Below are 17,011 nucleotides of genomic sequence, written 5' to 3'. Positions count from 1 at the left end.
TGATATACAAAATGTCCGTATTATTTAAATATAATACTTGTGTGAAGTCCTCTGATTCGAGCATCTGCAGATCCTGTAACACTTTGTAATACATCGGTGGCGGTTTATTTGGGTATTATACCGTAGTAACGCGTATTCCCGGCTACAGCGGATACGTGAAACTTCGCCTATGGCTAATCGAATTAACCAATCTCGCGGCAGCTCGAGACGTCGAGCCATGCTTTAATTAGTGCCCAACCTCGACCGCTTAATTCACTCGCAGTTCGACCTTGGGAGTCCCTCCGTTTTGCCATCAACGCGGATAGCACGTGACTTCCCGTCCACCCGTTACATGATAAAATTTCCATTACAAATAAGAGAAAGGAGAGAGAGAGAGAGAGAGAGAGGGGAGGGAGGGAGGTATTCGTTTCGTCGGGGTTTCTTTCTCTTCCGTTGTCGAATCTCATCCTCTTTTGATTACGAGACGCGAGCGTGAAAAGTACGCGGAACTTGGACGGCGATGTAAAAATTTATTCGCGCCCGCCGTACTTATTTTGCCCTTATCTGGACGTCGACACGGCGGAATAAGTGCCGACAAGAAAAAAAACCGGGTGGAAAGGAAATAAAAGAAAAAAATGGAAAGTGCGCGGAAGGAAACGGCGCGACGAGGAAGCACGAAGACGCGAAGCGGAGGAAGCGAGAGGGGACAGGAGGTAGAGGGACGCGAAGTTGGGGAAAGCCCGGCGAGCATTAAGACCAGATTGAAAATTGAATTATTAACGAGCGACCTGCCGCCTGGCATGTAAATCATACGGAAATATTACTTTTCTTTTCGGAGGGAAAAATGTGGCTCGAACGCGAAACGTCATCCGGATGCAGTTTCGCTCGCGGCCAATTTTTCTTCCCTTTCTCTTCCCTAATCTCTCCGATTCTCTTATTGTCTCCTCTTCTTCTCGAACTACTCGTGCTTAAGTGAGAGCTATCATATAATTTTGGGGGTGTCGACCACTCGCGCCCATCATCAGCTAAGTGAGACGTATTATTTTTATTCTTATTTCCGAGGAATTGAAATAATACCGCATTTAATTCGTGGAAATGATCAAAGCGACGGCTGTTCATCGTGCGAAACGCATCACTCTTCCGATATCTGCGAGGATCGTTGACAAATGCGCCTGTATTGCGGTAAAACTCGAGCCAATCAAGAACGGCTGATGCACCAAGCGACATGCTGCAAATGCGGAATGCGATGAGTGGCAAAACTATTCGAAAAGTTATTTGGAACACGTTACCACTGATAACGCGAATCAATTTTTTCCGCGAGACGCGCTGATGCTTCTCCTTCTAATGATAATTTCTAATATACAGGGTGTCCCGAATTTAAATGTCCAAACTTCGGGAGCGTGTAGGGGATGATAAATAAAAAATAAAAAGTCCTTTAGAGATATGCTCGTTTTTACTTCGTTTTGGAAAAATCGCAAAAAAGAAAACGTAGATTTCATGCAGCAATGACTCGTCGTTCCGGAATTCTTCTGTTTGAAAATCGGCGCGCATACTCTCGCACCGCCTCTCTAGCATTACCGTCACAGAAACCATACACGAAAACCATATCAGCATATTCAACGTTAGAACATGTACGCGGCATTGTGACAGGAGTAATTCACTCGATGGTTTCTGATGAGTAACTGACGAATTTATAGGAGAGAAGCAGAAATGTAAGCAAAAAAAGAAATGTAAACAAACAAAGTAAGTGCGAGAGTATGCGCGGCGCCGATTTTCAAACAGAAGAATTCCGGAACGACGAGTCATTGCTGCATGAAATCTACGTTTTCTTTTTTGCGATTTTTCCAAAACGAAGTAAAAACGAGCATATCTCTAAAGGACTTTTTATTTTTTATTTATCATCCCCTACACGCTCCCGAAGTTTGGACATTTAAATTCGGGACACCCTGTATAGGTAAGTAATGCTTTCGCTGATTGATTCAACGCTGTATTCTTGTATCAGAGTTTTTCTACTTACCTACTATACATGTCATACAAAATTGTGCTATTAGTATATTTTATCGCAATAGAAAAACATACATACGTTGCATTATATTATATGATACATTGTAATAATACACTGCGGCAAGAACAAAAGTATCATGTATATTCTACTTTGATTCCTATTTTAGCGGTGTACTCTGCGATACATTACAGGTGATGTACAGTATTAACGATCACGCATTTACTCAAACACAATTACATGTTTGATTCGTTAGGCGATTACAATTTACTGCAATTCACGTGACGCCACGCGAATATATCTTGCAGATAAAAATGGCTTTCGTCAATTAACGTGCGACGATCAAAGCGTGCGAGGATGACGCTGTCAGTGTCTTTTGTTATGCGTACTTTTTTGTCGCGCGTTATAAAATGATGAAGTATTTGTATTTCGACATGATTGTAGGCAGCGTCGATCGCGCGAACGAGTTAGAAATTTCACGGTACATAAAACCTGTGGCGAGGCTGAAAATCAAAAAGTTACACTTTTTTACGCACCTCATATTTTTTCGATGACATTCGTTCAATGCCGTTCAATCAAAGTTGTTATTTTTGTATTTACATGTTTTTATTTACTCCACACTACGGGTATAAAACTCAATCAATATGTGCATGCGAAGATTGTTAACACCTTTTTTTCATCATTCTATGACAATAGAACGCGAAATAGAGTTTCAGATTTGATCGACGCAATATGTCGTTCCATGAATGCAATTAAAGATAAAGCCAGTAAAAAATAGAATATTGTACAAATATTAATGATATTCTCTCCACATAAACACACACCGCGTGTGTGCTACATTCGCACTTGAAAATTTCTCATTTTCTTCACAAACAAAACTATTCTAAGCTTTTTGGTCTCGAAATATCCATTCTGCAAGTTCGTAATATTTTCTTCTACATTACCCTAAATTATTTAATCTATAATTGTGCCAATTGCGTTGATTATGTCACGCGAATTGTACGAAAAGTGGGATCGTACGTGCACGAGTGGACAAATAATTAATGAAACGCTATTTCGTTTCGTATTTACACGTGTATTTGTGCGACTCTTGATAAAGTACATAAATAGTGAAACGCTAATTATTCGCCTCGCTCTCGGTATCTGTCGTTTTATCGAAAGCACACGCCATGTATCTTGACGAGATTGGGAACACTTTCCCAATGAGTAAACGATATAACGACAGAACTTCAATAGCGAATACGTACGCGTAACTATGGAAATAACAAAAAGATTGTGTGTGTGTGCAACATATATGTATTTATATATTGCACACATACTCTAAAAATCTCATCAGAAATTGCGCTTGTCCACTGCTCGAGAATCAATGTTATCTGTCGTCGCCAACGAATTGGACAATCGTCAGATATACAAAATACAGATCGAATACACTTTTGTGTTTGTTCCGTCTAATCAAGCGTATATAACATAAAGATAATGATAAAAATGATGCAGTACCGCGTAAAAGTATTATGATAATCGAGTTACGTATTCAATTATATTAATGCGAAAGTTTCATGAATTAGGAAGAGCGAAATTATGGCACAATGAGTTTCACATAAAGCTTAATGCACTTTCAAATTGATTATAATAAAGAGTTAAAATGCAATTATACATATAGTAACTTTAAATTTTATATATATCATTTATAAATTGTTTTAATAGCAAACGAGAGAGAGAGAATTTACACTATATACACTATTACAGAAGAAAAGTGATACAACAATAAAATCAGTTTTACGTTTCATATCGAGTAACATTTGATTACGATTATGAGACTTTCGCAACAATCGCGTATGTCGAGACATTTTCTTGCGCGAAAATTTGACCAGTACTGAAAATCTAAATATAATGGGCGTTTAATATCCTTGATAAAATTTCATGTAATCATTGATCCGGCTATGAATTTTATTGACTTTTGTATTTAGACCGAGTTACCGAAAACAATGTTGATAAAATGAGGAACAATCGCGATGACAATGGAAAAATGACGTAACTCGCGCTCGTACAAGATACACGTGCAAGGACTATTGTGTCAAGGTTGTGCGTCCGCGTGTGTGTTGACAATGATGTAACCATGTTCGGTGGCCGAATCGAGATGATTGTCTATCTCGTGTATCCTGGGGATTGCGAGCGCATCTTGCTTGAGCTTCGAAGCTTTCCCGCGATCCGTGCTATCTGGAACCGCTATTGGAAATTTCTGTGCGTTTCGGAGCACGTATTCCTTCCGAAGATCTTATTTCCTTGTCTCTTGAAAGCCTCGTCGACCGAGTTTTCTTACTGGACTTGTCATCTCGGTCGTGTCTGTCTCGCTGACCGAATTAGGACTGCTGAAAGATAAAATAATGGGAAAAGGAGTAATTTGAATCGTTTCAGTTGGTCGGCACTCGGTGCCGGATACGGGGTTTCCTCAGAGAATAATACAAAGAAAAGATCAAAGATGGAAGTTTACGCGCGCTTAAAAGTCGTCTTAACATTCTCGCTTAAAGCACTTTTACGTCTCGAACTAGGTGATTTTTCTTTCAAAGAGCCTGCACGAGCAATTATAATCGAGCGCAGATAGAATCGCACGGTTTTCGATCAATGGTGAAATAGAGAAGTACGCAAGTATAAAATACAATATCGTCGGGGGATGAACGGCTCCCTTTCCCTATCCACCTTAGAGCTCGCATCGACGATCGGGTAAACCGACGACGTTAAATCCAGCTCTCCGGTAACGTTCCCGTAAAACCAGTTTTACGGAACTTCCTTGCCCGCCTAGCGATTTATCGTCGACCTTTACTGCCGGTCCTTACAACATAATCCGCGTCATGCAAAGGACCTTGACGCATCGCGGGCATGGCGTTTACATGATAAAGCCTCGTTCCTCCCCTATTTGAAAGGGCCGTTTAAAGTCGTACGAAGGTGGCCGTTAATTTTGGCGGAACATCGTTAACGAGAATTATTATTGAAACGAGACATGACTCCTCTTACGCGCGGGATTTGCACGCATTGCGTACTCGTAGTATCACGATGTTGTATAGCATATAAAGAAGGTGCTCTTGCTCGCTTATACTTGCTCGGTTAATCTATTGTGGTTCAACTACTTAATGATTGCGATAGAGAGAATCAATGGCTCGCGTGTCGTCAACCATCATCATAGTTACCGGTCATTCACCGGTCTTACCTCCGTCTTGTGGGTCTCCACGCTGTTGAGCGCAACCGCTTCAGGTATTGGCTCTTCCTCGACCTTCTCCGGCACACCGAAAACGGTTTTGTACACGAAGGAGGCGATCAGGGCACCACCGATCGGGCCGAACCAGTAGATCCAATGATGCGCCCACTGGTTGTTCCACAATGCCGGTGCGAATGACCTTGCCGGGTTCATGCTGCAACCAGTGTAGGGTCCAAACGCGGTGGCGAGCACGGCCACTGTGAGGCCGAATTTGATCGACACCGAGTCCGAGTTCTTTTCGTTTCTGACGTCCCAAACCGAGCATACTACCAGCATGAGAATGGCGGTCGCGATACCCTCGAGGACCAGACCCTGAATCGCGGACACTTCGCTGTGCAGATCGGTCACGCAGAACATGTCAGATTGCTCGACCGTGCTGGTTGTCAGGTGATCCTTCGGCGTCACAACCTGTAAGAAGGTCAAAATTAATGATTTACGTATAGGCTTATACGACTAGATGCAATAGCATAAATTAAACGCTTCCTTTTTTAATTATAGATTAATGTAATCACTTTAATTTGCTTCCCTTGTGCGCTTATTGTATGATACTACAATGGATCTTATCGTGAATAAAATGAGGCAAAGTTGGGCAAGATTAAGATAAAAATTAAGCAAACTAGAAGTATGTAAAACTGTGTATGAATAAAAAGCAGGTTTTATTATTTGTTAATGTAAATATTTCGATAAAAATCTCAATAGATATTTTCATAGATTTTTATATCAAGATTAATCTACGTTTTTCGCCATAATTAATTTTGGGGAGCGTATTTTTTAATGATGGTAGGAAAAAAGGCGTGTAACTATGTTTTTCATTTTGTTAGCCTTATCTAGGTCTTGGTTTTATTGCCGACGCCTCTAGCGATGCAAGACAATGTTTTATAGCAAGTGAAATAAATATACCGTGTAGCGAAGTTTCTTTCTCGATTGCGCGAAAGCATTAATTATTAATCGAACAACACATACAGCTTTGAATTACTGATTAAGCAAAGGTCTCGACCTGCGTCTTGCTGAACATTGATACAGGCTTGCCTGGAAGATTCCCGGTTTATTTCCGTCTCCCTGCAATTTCGTAAACGTCGCGAGCGTATCTGCCTTGCTCGATGGTTGGTTTCGTCCCATCGAAATACCACATTGGACAGAATTTAGTTAATCAATTGTTAATTAATCAATTTCGAGTTTCACGAGCATCCCTTCGACAATATTTACAGCTCAGTTATGACAACGAGACGATAATGTTGGAAATGGTCACTATAGATGCTTCAATACGATTGAAAAATTTCTTGTGCGAATTTCTATTTGTATATCTGAATGATGGCAACACTTGGATTTGATTATAGCACTTTACATATCGCTCTTTCATGTATCATGTTATCTCTCTACATTGAACATACATGTAACCACCTAATTATCCAGCGGATAATTAGACGTTCTTGTACCAACCTTGAGCATGCCGTAACCCAAAGCTCCGCCTATTATTTGCGATATGATGTACACTAAAGCCTCGAGAATCGTCTTCTTTCCGAGAATGACGGCTCCCACAGTGACTGCTGGATTAACGTGAGCATGACTGATGTGACCGATGCACTGAAAAGAGTAAATCAGAGTAAACTTTCAACTTACACTGACTGTGATTCTTGCATTTTATTTTATAAAACAGTCATCGAACGCGTTACAGAAATAGAGACTGATAAGCCTTGCGCCACATGGGATGGCGATATTTTGTTTATCAAGTTTCAAACGTTGACAAGGTGATAACGTGGAGCTACCGGCCGTGCCACGATTGTTAGACTCTCAACCAACCGACTGACCTGAATCACAACCATAATCGCCAAGCCGAAGGTGAGCGTTATTTGTAAATGAGGTGGCACAACACCAAGAGTGCCTACACAACCCATGCATCCCACAAACACCAGCATGGATGTGCCAATCAATTCGGCTAGTCCGGTGATAAGCGTGTTCTTCACGGTGCCTCCTCCCTGCACCCATCTCTTGAGTCCTGGAAAATAATTTTTTATTTCGAAAATAAAATAAATAAATAAATGAGGGAGAAAGAAGGATATAAATAGAAAAAGAAACGGGAAAACGATATATCATAGCCTTTGCGATGTAATCATAAAATTCAACGCAAATAACTGTGCAGTTTTTACGCGAAAGGTTGAATCTGAATCGACGATATATCGTAAGATTATAATCTTATTGTTAGTGCGTTTGACGTCTTCCACGCCATTCTCAGATCCTGATTCTTTCAGATTGGACGTTTCGTACCATCTCTCTGGAAGAAACGGTGCAGGCATTACACATATGTTTGCATCTGTTCTTCTGAAGCTCCGTCGCCATTCGTTAGTCACTCTCGCGCACGAAGAGTCTCCTCGACTTCCCCGACGAGAAACCATCGTCACTACGCGATCAAGTCAAAGGTGACACGATTCTCAGTGATTTCGTTTCACTTGCCTCTTGGCTTACGGCGATTCCACATTTTCTGCCACGTTGTAGCGACGCGCGTACAAACTCACGCAGTCCACGGCCACAGCCGACTGAATAACTTTCATGAGGCAGATACCGCGTGGAAACGTCGTACCGTCGCTCGACAAGGTTGACCCACGGCGTAATGCACGCGATATCGATGCACAACGTGCGATGACCGGCGAGTCGATTTGGGATGATCGTAATGATGGAAAAAGCGGAAAACTGCTCAATTTACGGTGACGCAAACGACGCTTTACGTCGGAAATGAAAGATAATTAAATCCGCTGATGATGCCGGGCTTTCGCGCGGCGCCATAAATTCGTTCGAAATATTGCGGCGTATTCCGCGAGCAACGTGCCTCCTATTGCGGCTTTCAAAAAATTTTCACGCGCTTTTCATGAGGCACTTTCTTTATAAAGCAAGAAAAAAGAACCGAGAGAAAAAAGTAAATCGGAGCCAAGGCACTTTTAAGATGGCTGCTATTTTCTACGTAATAACGAATTTAATTTAATAACGAATTAAGGAAACTAAATAAGAGAGGGCAAATGATATTTTCTTCTATCTACTTTTTGGAGATAAAAGAACGGAATTTCTTATCGTATAGTACATACGCGATAGAAACTCGGACGCGTTTTGTAGGATCTGCGTCGTGAGACGTCATTCTAATTTATGATTAACGCATTAACCGCAAATGATATATTATAATGAGATATCACACACACTCATATACGCAGTATGCATGCGTGCGCACGTTTCCATTTGCGATTATATTTACGCAGTATATTTGTGCTCGTATGTGTGATCTCTCAATATTGATCTTTCTTAATATTGATTTGTGTCACTTCTCCCAATCATTTCATCAACTTGATGAGTGAAAAATGACGATAATGTCTCTATCTGTCTCTCCCTCTGTTGTCGCGATTTGATGTGCGCACATTTCTCACGTGTTCTGCCGTGTGTCGTATCAGAGAGCAAACTTTTCGACGAGACTGTCCTCGAGCGGTGAAAGTAACGTTACTAACTACATCCACGTTCCACAATTAACGCTTCTGAAATTTTGTAAATGGCGAATTTGTCACTTGATTGTTCAGCTGTTAACAGAGCTATTGAGGATTGATACGTTTAGCTCTTAACAAAGATAACAAACGAGACGTAAAAACATGTGTTGGCGTATGTAAAGCGAATTACGGAACTTGTTACAATTCGTGATATTCGTGATTCTGTCCGTTACATCGACAGATTCGCGGTATCGAAAATTAGATTGCTAATGCAGGCATGATACGATTTTAGCGAAAAGCGACGAAAGTAAATATTTGCAATGGGGATACATTAATTGCGTGCACACGTGAGAGCATTGCCATTAATCTATCTCCGATGCAAATATTAGGTAACAATAGTTGGTAGCGTTCTTTGAAATTTCAAGACAATTATTACATACATTTCCTGTACTTATTTAATAAATTGCTAGACTGTTCGTTTTGAGATTACTTTTGCTGAACATTCCTGGCGTTACAACTTTATTTTAATAATTATTACATACATACAGTAAGTGCAAAAAGTATCGTACAGAGCAGATCTATGAAAAAAGCTTTATTACCAGAAAATAAATATTATATATAATTAGAGCAATTTATTAATAACGAGCATTAATTAGCAATTTATAAATAACGAGTAAAATAGATTGATATTTTTAAAAATTACTTTTACCAAAAAGATAGAATAATTACAATGTCGGTAAAACTCCTGTTTAGGGGACCCACCTCCAATGACCTTGATCTTGACATATGTTGTCAAGATCACCTTCCTGAGTGACCTTCAAGAGGTTTTAGCCGGCAGTCGTTGTTTCTAAAAAAGTTATTAACAAAAGAAATTTAATAATTTTGCACGAATTTTCAGCTGTCCACGCGAAGCAAGGACTTGAGTTCGACATATATTACAAAAGTCACCTTCCCGAATAACCCCCACTAGGTTTCACCCGTCGCTCGTTGTTTGTTAAAAAGTTATTAACATAAAAGTTTAATGAATAGAGCATAATTTTACGATATCATATACGTTTACGAAAGAGTATATTTGATGAAATTTTACCTTTAAATCAGAAATAGGTTTGGGTTAGGTTATATTTTCCGAAACTCGAGCCCCGGACACAAACGGTCGTTTTCAGCCCGCTTCGCGGGAGGCCGGGGGGGGAGGGACTTAACCCTTCCCCTCGCCAGAGCTGTTTTGTGCTTTTGGTTAAAATAAAGAATACTTTGTATTTATAAAAAAACTATTCTATATATTAATGATTCACTGCTTTAAATAATTTTTGTTCGTTGTCTCGTTGATATTCAAAATAACTACTATATTTTCGAAACTTGTTGGTTAATAACTTGTTTATAAACAACGACCGCCTCAAGAGGCTAAAACCTCTTGAAGGTCACTCAGGAGGGTGACCTTGACAACATATGTCAAGGTCAAGGTCATTGGAGGTGGGTCCTCTAAACAGGAGTTTTACCAAAATGTCTTATCTTAATAATAAATAAACATGAAAATTGTCTTATTTGAACACACAAAAAGTATTCGTACTTTTGTTTACAGTAGATGAAAGGTTATGCTTTTCAATTATGGCTTTTGAAGGAGAAATAATATTAGTCTTACTGCATTATTCAAGCAAAATGGGTCGCAAAAACAAGGAGATAAGTGAAGAGGAAAGAAAAATTATTATTAAATTACATAATCAATGCAAATCTTTAGATAAAAATTCGGGAAATCGCTCAGCTCATCGACAATTCAATCGATAATTGATCGTTTTTCTGAAAGAAAAACAGGGAAAAATAAGCCGAGGAATGGCTGGCCATAAGTTTTAAGCGACACTGACAAATGTTTTGTAATCTGTCAAATAATGATGGATCCAAAAATAAGTGCCCCAAGGATTGCGGCCGTACTCGAAGATCACAGTTTACACGTTTCTATAAATACCATTCGAAATGTGTGCCACGAGGATGGATATCACAGTCGTGTTGCAAGGAAAAAGTTTTGGGTAAATTTAGGTGAACGGACGAACACTTTTTGTGTACTAAAATAATATAACCTTTTTTATTTTTGTTTATTGTTAGAATAATATATTCAGTTATTATATTTTTTTGCTTAAATAATTTTAAGAAATATACTATCTATATATTATGTTCATTGTTAATAAATTGCTAATTAACATTAATTTTCTACAAAAGGCTTTTAAGACTTTCTAAGGCTCTAAGACTTTTCTCATAGAGATCTCCTTTACGAACACTTTTTGCACTTAATGTATGAATATACGTGCTTGCAAAAGGTTCGCAAGGTCACGTATAGAAGCAGGGTCATGAATTGGAAGCAACGAAAACTCGCCCTAAATATTAAAAGAGCTTACAAGACAGCTTGGAGTTAATGAATCGATAATATCCCGTCATTTAAAAGCAATGAGAAAGATTCAGAAGGAAGATGGCTTTAATATCATATGAACTTTTGCAAGCACCTAAATATTTATTCCATAATGCCATTGAATAAATATTTATTTTAGCTTCGATTACCTTTCAGAATTTCTCATCTATCTCATAAAAAGAATTAAACAACATTGTAAACTTTTATTACAACTCAGTATCATCGCACGTAGGAACGAATCGTTAAGAATTACACGATATTTTTTACGCTGCTACATGCCCAACTTTACATGCACGTGTTGCCTTTTGTTGACTTTTCTTTGAAAGTATGCACGTCTATGTCAAGAAATTAAATATCGATTTTCTCGAAGATTTCATCAGCGACGTAAGACGACGACGCGACGCACGCGAGAAGAAGCCGCAGCCCCCTCACAGGACCGCTCTAATCGTCTTCAAGATCCCTCAGCTCGCGACGAACGTCCTCTAATCGTCCGCCCGTGCTAACGAAGCTTTAATCCGCGATCTGCATACAATCGGCTAATTTCGCGAGAACGCCGCCGAGAGATTACGCGGCAATTAGCTGGCATAATCTACCTATTAGATCGACGAATACACGTTACATTATTCGTACGCACAGGCGTAATAAGTTAAACGTCACGAATTGGCTGATTGATAATGATCGTCCCTACTATGCACGCATCTACGACGCCAGGTCGACAGAGCTCCTTTGTTTACTTCAGAGTCATGAAGATCGAATTTCATTCATTTATCCAGTTCCGTTCATCGAGTCAGTCTTTTCTGAAAGAGACTCTTTTGTATCATTCTCGTTCATTTTTCTCTTTGCAATTTATAGGAAAAGATGCAAGAAACAGGATAAGTCTGAAACTGGGAGATTTATAACTATATTTTTATTACATTTTATTTTTATCGTTAGTACAATTTATTCCTTTATGAGTGATAATAAAAATATTTGCGTACGGCTTACGTCACTTTAATTTGCAGCAACTGAGCTATGATGCAAGTACGTTTACGATCAATTATTGAATCGCTTTGTGCATTTAACCATGTATATATTTGTGAGACTATGGGAGTATTTTAAACAGAGAGAGAAGCGAGAGACGGAATCTCAAGAATGCAAAACCTATCATCGTTTAACCTTCAGCGATAATCAATTCCTTTTTTGTTTTCCTTCATCTTAGAGGAAGTGGAGATATGCTTCATCAAGAAACTTGTCCAACTATGCCGCCGATCAAGCCGCCGATATTATGCAATCGCATCTCGCAAGTCGCTCATCAGTATACAGATCCTAAGAAATACGAGAATGGAAAAAATGTTAACTTAAAAAACAACCATGTATATATAGTTGTTTTTTTAAATTAATTAATTAATTTACGTAAAAATGTAATAAAAATGTAGTTATAAATCTTCCAGTTTCAGACTTATTCCTTACCTGTTCCTTGCAACTTTCCGTTTCCGTACAAATTTCAAAGAGAAAAATGAACGAGAATGATATAAAAGAGTTTCTTTCAGAAAAGACTGACTCGATGAACAGAACTGGATAAATGAATGAAATTCGATCTTCATGGCTCTGAAATGTTAAATTAAAATGTTAAATTAAAAAACAACCATATATATATATATATATATATATATATAATTGACGTCTTCGTTTTCGACGACACGTTGTTCAATCTCCTTCGCACAGTTGCGTCTTAACGCTTTTCATTTTCTCCACCGAAATAATTTGTCTAGGACGAGTAATTTTCCGAGCATCTCGCTAATCAACACGCGGAATTAATATGCGACGCAATCTCGTTTCATTTGCATCAGCATCAATGACTGGGACTAATAACGGCACGATCGGGTTTCGGGTGTAACGGGTTGCAATATCACAAAAAGAGAGGAGCGTTCTCTTCCGCCGGGCTTGAATAATGCGCTCTCGTTAATTATCGATTGGCGTTTACTTAACAGAATTGAGATAATTGCGCAGCAGTCGTACAGCTTGTACAATATCGTGATATCGACTGGCTCTGTTTTCGCATTGACGCGATAAAGGCCAGTGGCACGAGTTTAATCGATAGCGCCGAGTCGAAAGTCTAATCGCATGCCGACTGTTAAATAAATATCTCTCGTTGTTGAAATACATTTGGTAAATACGTGAGGTCTTTGCCAATGGGTACATTCGCGTGACGTCGACAGAATTTTCATTCGTGCATCCGTACGACCGGATTCAAATAAAACGCGCCGATAAGAAATTTCGTTCACGTTCGGAATTTTACACCGAACTTACGCGGCTGTATCATTGTATAGCACGCGAGTTCGATTTTATCTCATAAATTTTGCGCTACGAGGTATGCGCTGATAATATTAACGAAATCCTTTTCGAGTGTTTGAGCAGACGTGAAGTCATCATTACGAGAAAATAGCCGCTTTTTACTTCATTTCGCGTTAATCAAGCAAGCGAGAGAGAGAGAGAGAGGGAGTTTTGTATACTGATAAAAATATACTTATAAGCATTTTTCGTTGACTTAAAACAATTAGAAATAGCAATTGCACGAATTTAATATTTATTAACTAACTGACGCATGATAAGATTGTGTGTTATCGGAACTGATTGAGAAAGTGATTGAGAAATGAAGCTTCGATTGACCAATCACTCACGGATGATTGCCAAGGTAAACATAATGATTGAAAGGAAACTCTGTCGTCGATTTTATAATGTTTCTTATCACGTAGATAAAATGATTGCGTATGCCTTATCCCCGATTTTTCGATTCCAACGCAACGAATGTTCCATCTAATAAAACACAACACGAGTGAACGAGCGCGAAAAATTGTATCTGCGCGTCACGGTAGTCAAGAAAACTACACCTGACACACGAGCATTCTGTTGTTCATATCAACGAAACAATCTTTCACAGCTCCTTGATAAAAATAGTACTGCAATTGGAACGGATGTGAAGAGGAAATCCTTGAAGTTGTACGTTGCGCGAACGTGGAACGTAATAATCACAGATTCGACATAAGAAGAATTCAACGAAACGGGATCACTGTTGTATCTCGTGAAAATTCTCTTTCTCTTTGCGAATCCGTTTTATTGGAATCTCGGTAGATGAGATCTGAGCTCGAAACGTATTAGCGAATAAAATTAGAATTTAATGTTACGTAAGAGCAGACCGAAAAGAAGACACAGGTGACGTAAGCGCTCGATCGTACCATAAAACTTAATAAAATATCTGAGAGTTGCTTTTCCTCTTTTTTTTAAAGACATTACGATAATTCGAGAGAAATGTGGCAGCCATTCAAGCGCCAGATTAAATTTTGCCCATGCTAAAAATAAATTAAGAATACCTATGTACAGGGTCTTGTGCATACATGTGTCGGTGATTATGAAAGTGCTTTAAATAAAAAAACAACTGCTTTTATATTATTGTAATATAAATCGATGTAATACAAAATAAGTACATTCAAAATACATTCAACTTTTTTAGGATTTTAATTTAGATTATTCAAGTTTAATTTAATTATTTTCATAATCACTTTATAATTCACTTCATAATCATTTTATTTTCATAATCATACACACACATGTATATTTGTATATTTATATTTTAATCACATATTTCAGCTTAGTTTGTATTGTACGATCGATTTGTCTCATATAATCGCGTACAGGAAAAAACTCGTAATTGGCACTTGTTTACGATAACGTACTATTATTATTGTACATTACGTTACTATAAATCGTCTTAGAACGGACGGAAATACTTAACACGTCGTATATACGTGCAAACGTCACAATATTGCGATTGTTAAGAAACAACAGTACACATAATAAATATTCAATCGACATATAATTACCGTTTGCATACAAATTTAAAAGCTCTCGAAATAATTATATCGTGTGTGAAAAGGAATATTAACTAGCGCCCGTATGGAAATGCGAAACGGAACAATATTAAAACTCGTCAAATTAATTCCGTAATGCGGGACGAAAATTGAACTGGATAAATTACCTTGACTGTGTGTATGTGACAAACGCTTTTCGAATAATTACAAAAATTACATTCTATCATTTAGTATTGAATTGAACATTGTTGCTAGCTGCACTTGGAAAATGCACTTTGGTCAATGAGTGACTTGATGAAAAATTAAACACGATAGCGAGCGTTGATTTACGTCACGCGATGCGAAACATATCGCAAAGGAAAATCGAAACTACTATCTTGGTGTTTAATTATTCCCTCATTTTCTTCTGCCATTGGATTACTCAACTTTACCATTAATATTAATTTAGCCTTCTGGCTTTCCTGCATTTCTGTAATGTTTTCGGTGCGTCCGGGAAACACGACTTTTAATATTATTTAACGTAACGCTTTTTACGAGAAAGAAAATTGAATCGCCAGAACTCTATTTTAACTTGGCTAAACCGAAAGTTGACGGTGAAGGTTGCTCCGGTGAATTTGAATTAAGCTCAACGACCCGAGTTGTTACTCACTCGAGACCGATGTTACGGGTACTATTGCTCTCTTATAGGCTACCACGAAATATTGAACGAATTGTTATGTCATAGAGAGCAAGTTTCACGCATCTCTTGCACGCGTCTCTGCCGGTGATACTTCAAGGTAACTACATGTCTCTTGAAGTACGCGTAACGTCAACGTACGGATAGCTTCATCCATTATTCTCAGATTATCATATTCAAGTTGTTCGATTACTTATGCATTCGTATTTCATCAACGTCTGCCATTAGAATTTACATTGAAGTACATTTTCCACCGCGATGAGAAACATTGTTATCCGATCACTTCGATTCGCACTCGTATCTCACGTTCGGCGTCAAATATTTAATACGACAAACAACTTAGAAACGCCAGTAAGTTTAATCGTCAGCTCCGCTCATGGATGGATGCCGTTCTCGGTGTTTGTGCTACTGTGTGCCTTAAATTTTTTTTATAATTTCTCATTGTTTGGTTGCTTTCTGGAAAGAGTAACTTTGAATGTTAACTAATGTAGCGCACTTGATAAGGACTGAAATTGCGGTCGAAACGTAGTGCAACATACTGTATTTTTTCCCGTCCAGTTATGGTCAAGGAATAAATTGAGTAGCAATCAAACGTTTAAATCTGGCAATGAGTTTCAGCGCTGTATGATAGACTATGATAGACAAATATATATTGCCACTATCATTGACACCGTTAGATCGAAATAGAAAGTTAGAACTTGGAAAGAAGTACGATTCTGTGAACACGTTCAAGCATTATAGACTTCAAGTTAACTCGAAACGTCTTCTTTCTTATACGTAATCGAGCACAGCTTAGGCAGCGTTTTGCGGAGAGCGTGACTTCAACGTTCTACTAAAATCGAATTAATATTGTAACACAAATGCACACGCGCAAATCCAAGAGTGTCCCAGAAGAAATCTTATTCATGTAGGAGATTGCGCGAAGAAAGGCGTTTCTAAAGTGAAGAAGCACTTCTTACCTGCACGATAACCGTTCGCCGGCATGACGGAGCGTCTCCAATCCGAGTCACAACACAACGACACAAACGATCCGAACGATGGGCTTCTGACGGTCTCAACGACGAGCAGAGGGGTCGAAAAAGGAGAGAAATGGCGATAGAGAGGGAGGGAGAGGGAGGGTGTAAGATAGAGAGACAGGAAGAGGGGCGTCCGTGTGCTCCGTCAGCCAGCCTCTTTGTGAACGGGAATGATCTTGTAACTTTGTTTTGTCACGACGGACACGTGGCCGCTCTTCGCGACGACGTAATGCCTGTTGCGGCTACACGCGCGTGGCTCCCTTCTTCTTCTTCTTCTTCGGCCATCACTTGCTATTCGCTCTCGTCACGCGGAGATGCTAATTTCAGAAAATCGAATGCTCTGGCGGGCAAGTGTCGTTTATCCCGCTGCCGTAC

General features: G+C 39.0%; 1 protein-coding gene and 1 long non-coding RNA gene across 3 annotated transcripts; one reads left to right on the top strand and one right to left on the bottom strand.

Moving 5' to 3' along the window:
- Nucleotides 1-1,972: 1,972 nt before the first annotated feature.
- LOC105283938 (aquaporin AQPcic) lies at nt 1,973-16,801 on the bottom strand. Of its 2 annotated transcripts, none has more exons than XM_011347080.3 (5): nt 16,580-16,801; nt 7,043-7,230; nt 6,675-6,818; nt 5,187-5,642; nt 1,973-4,347 (listed from the first exon to the last, which is right to left on the bottom strand). In XM_011347080.3, the coding sequence occupies exons 1-5, from the start codon at nt 16,602-16,604 to the stop codon at nt 4,342-4,344; spliced, it is 819 nt and encodes a 272-aa protein (XP_011345382.1). In that variant the 5' UTR covers nt 16,605-16,801; the 3' UTR covers nt 1,973-4,341. The 2 variants fall into 2 exon arrangements, with proteins under 2 accessions (XP_011345382.1, XP_011345380.1); XM_011347078.3 differs by having other exon boundaries at nt 1,973-4,350; nt 16,580-16,798.
- On the top strand, nt 6,825-9,184 carry LOC113563207. The gene is made up of 2 exons (XR_003407357.1): nt 6,825-7,073; nt 7,484-9,184. It is a non-coding gene; the product is annotated as an uncharacterized LOC113563207 (long non-coding RNA).
- Nucleotides 16,802-17,011: the final 210 nt, after the last annotated feature.

Source organism: Ooceraea biroi, chromosome 13 (genome assembly GCF_003672135.1).
Source record: "Ooceraea biroi isolate clonal line C1 chromosome 13, Obir_v5.4, whole genome shotgun sequence".
Classification (NCBI taxonomy): Eukaryota; Metazoa; Arthropoda; class Insecta; order Hymenoptera; family Formicidae; genus Ooceraea; species Ooceraea biroi.
The sequence above is the reverse complement of the archived record's forward strand: the minus strand, read 5'-3'. Positions and strand labels throughout refer to the sequence as shown.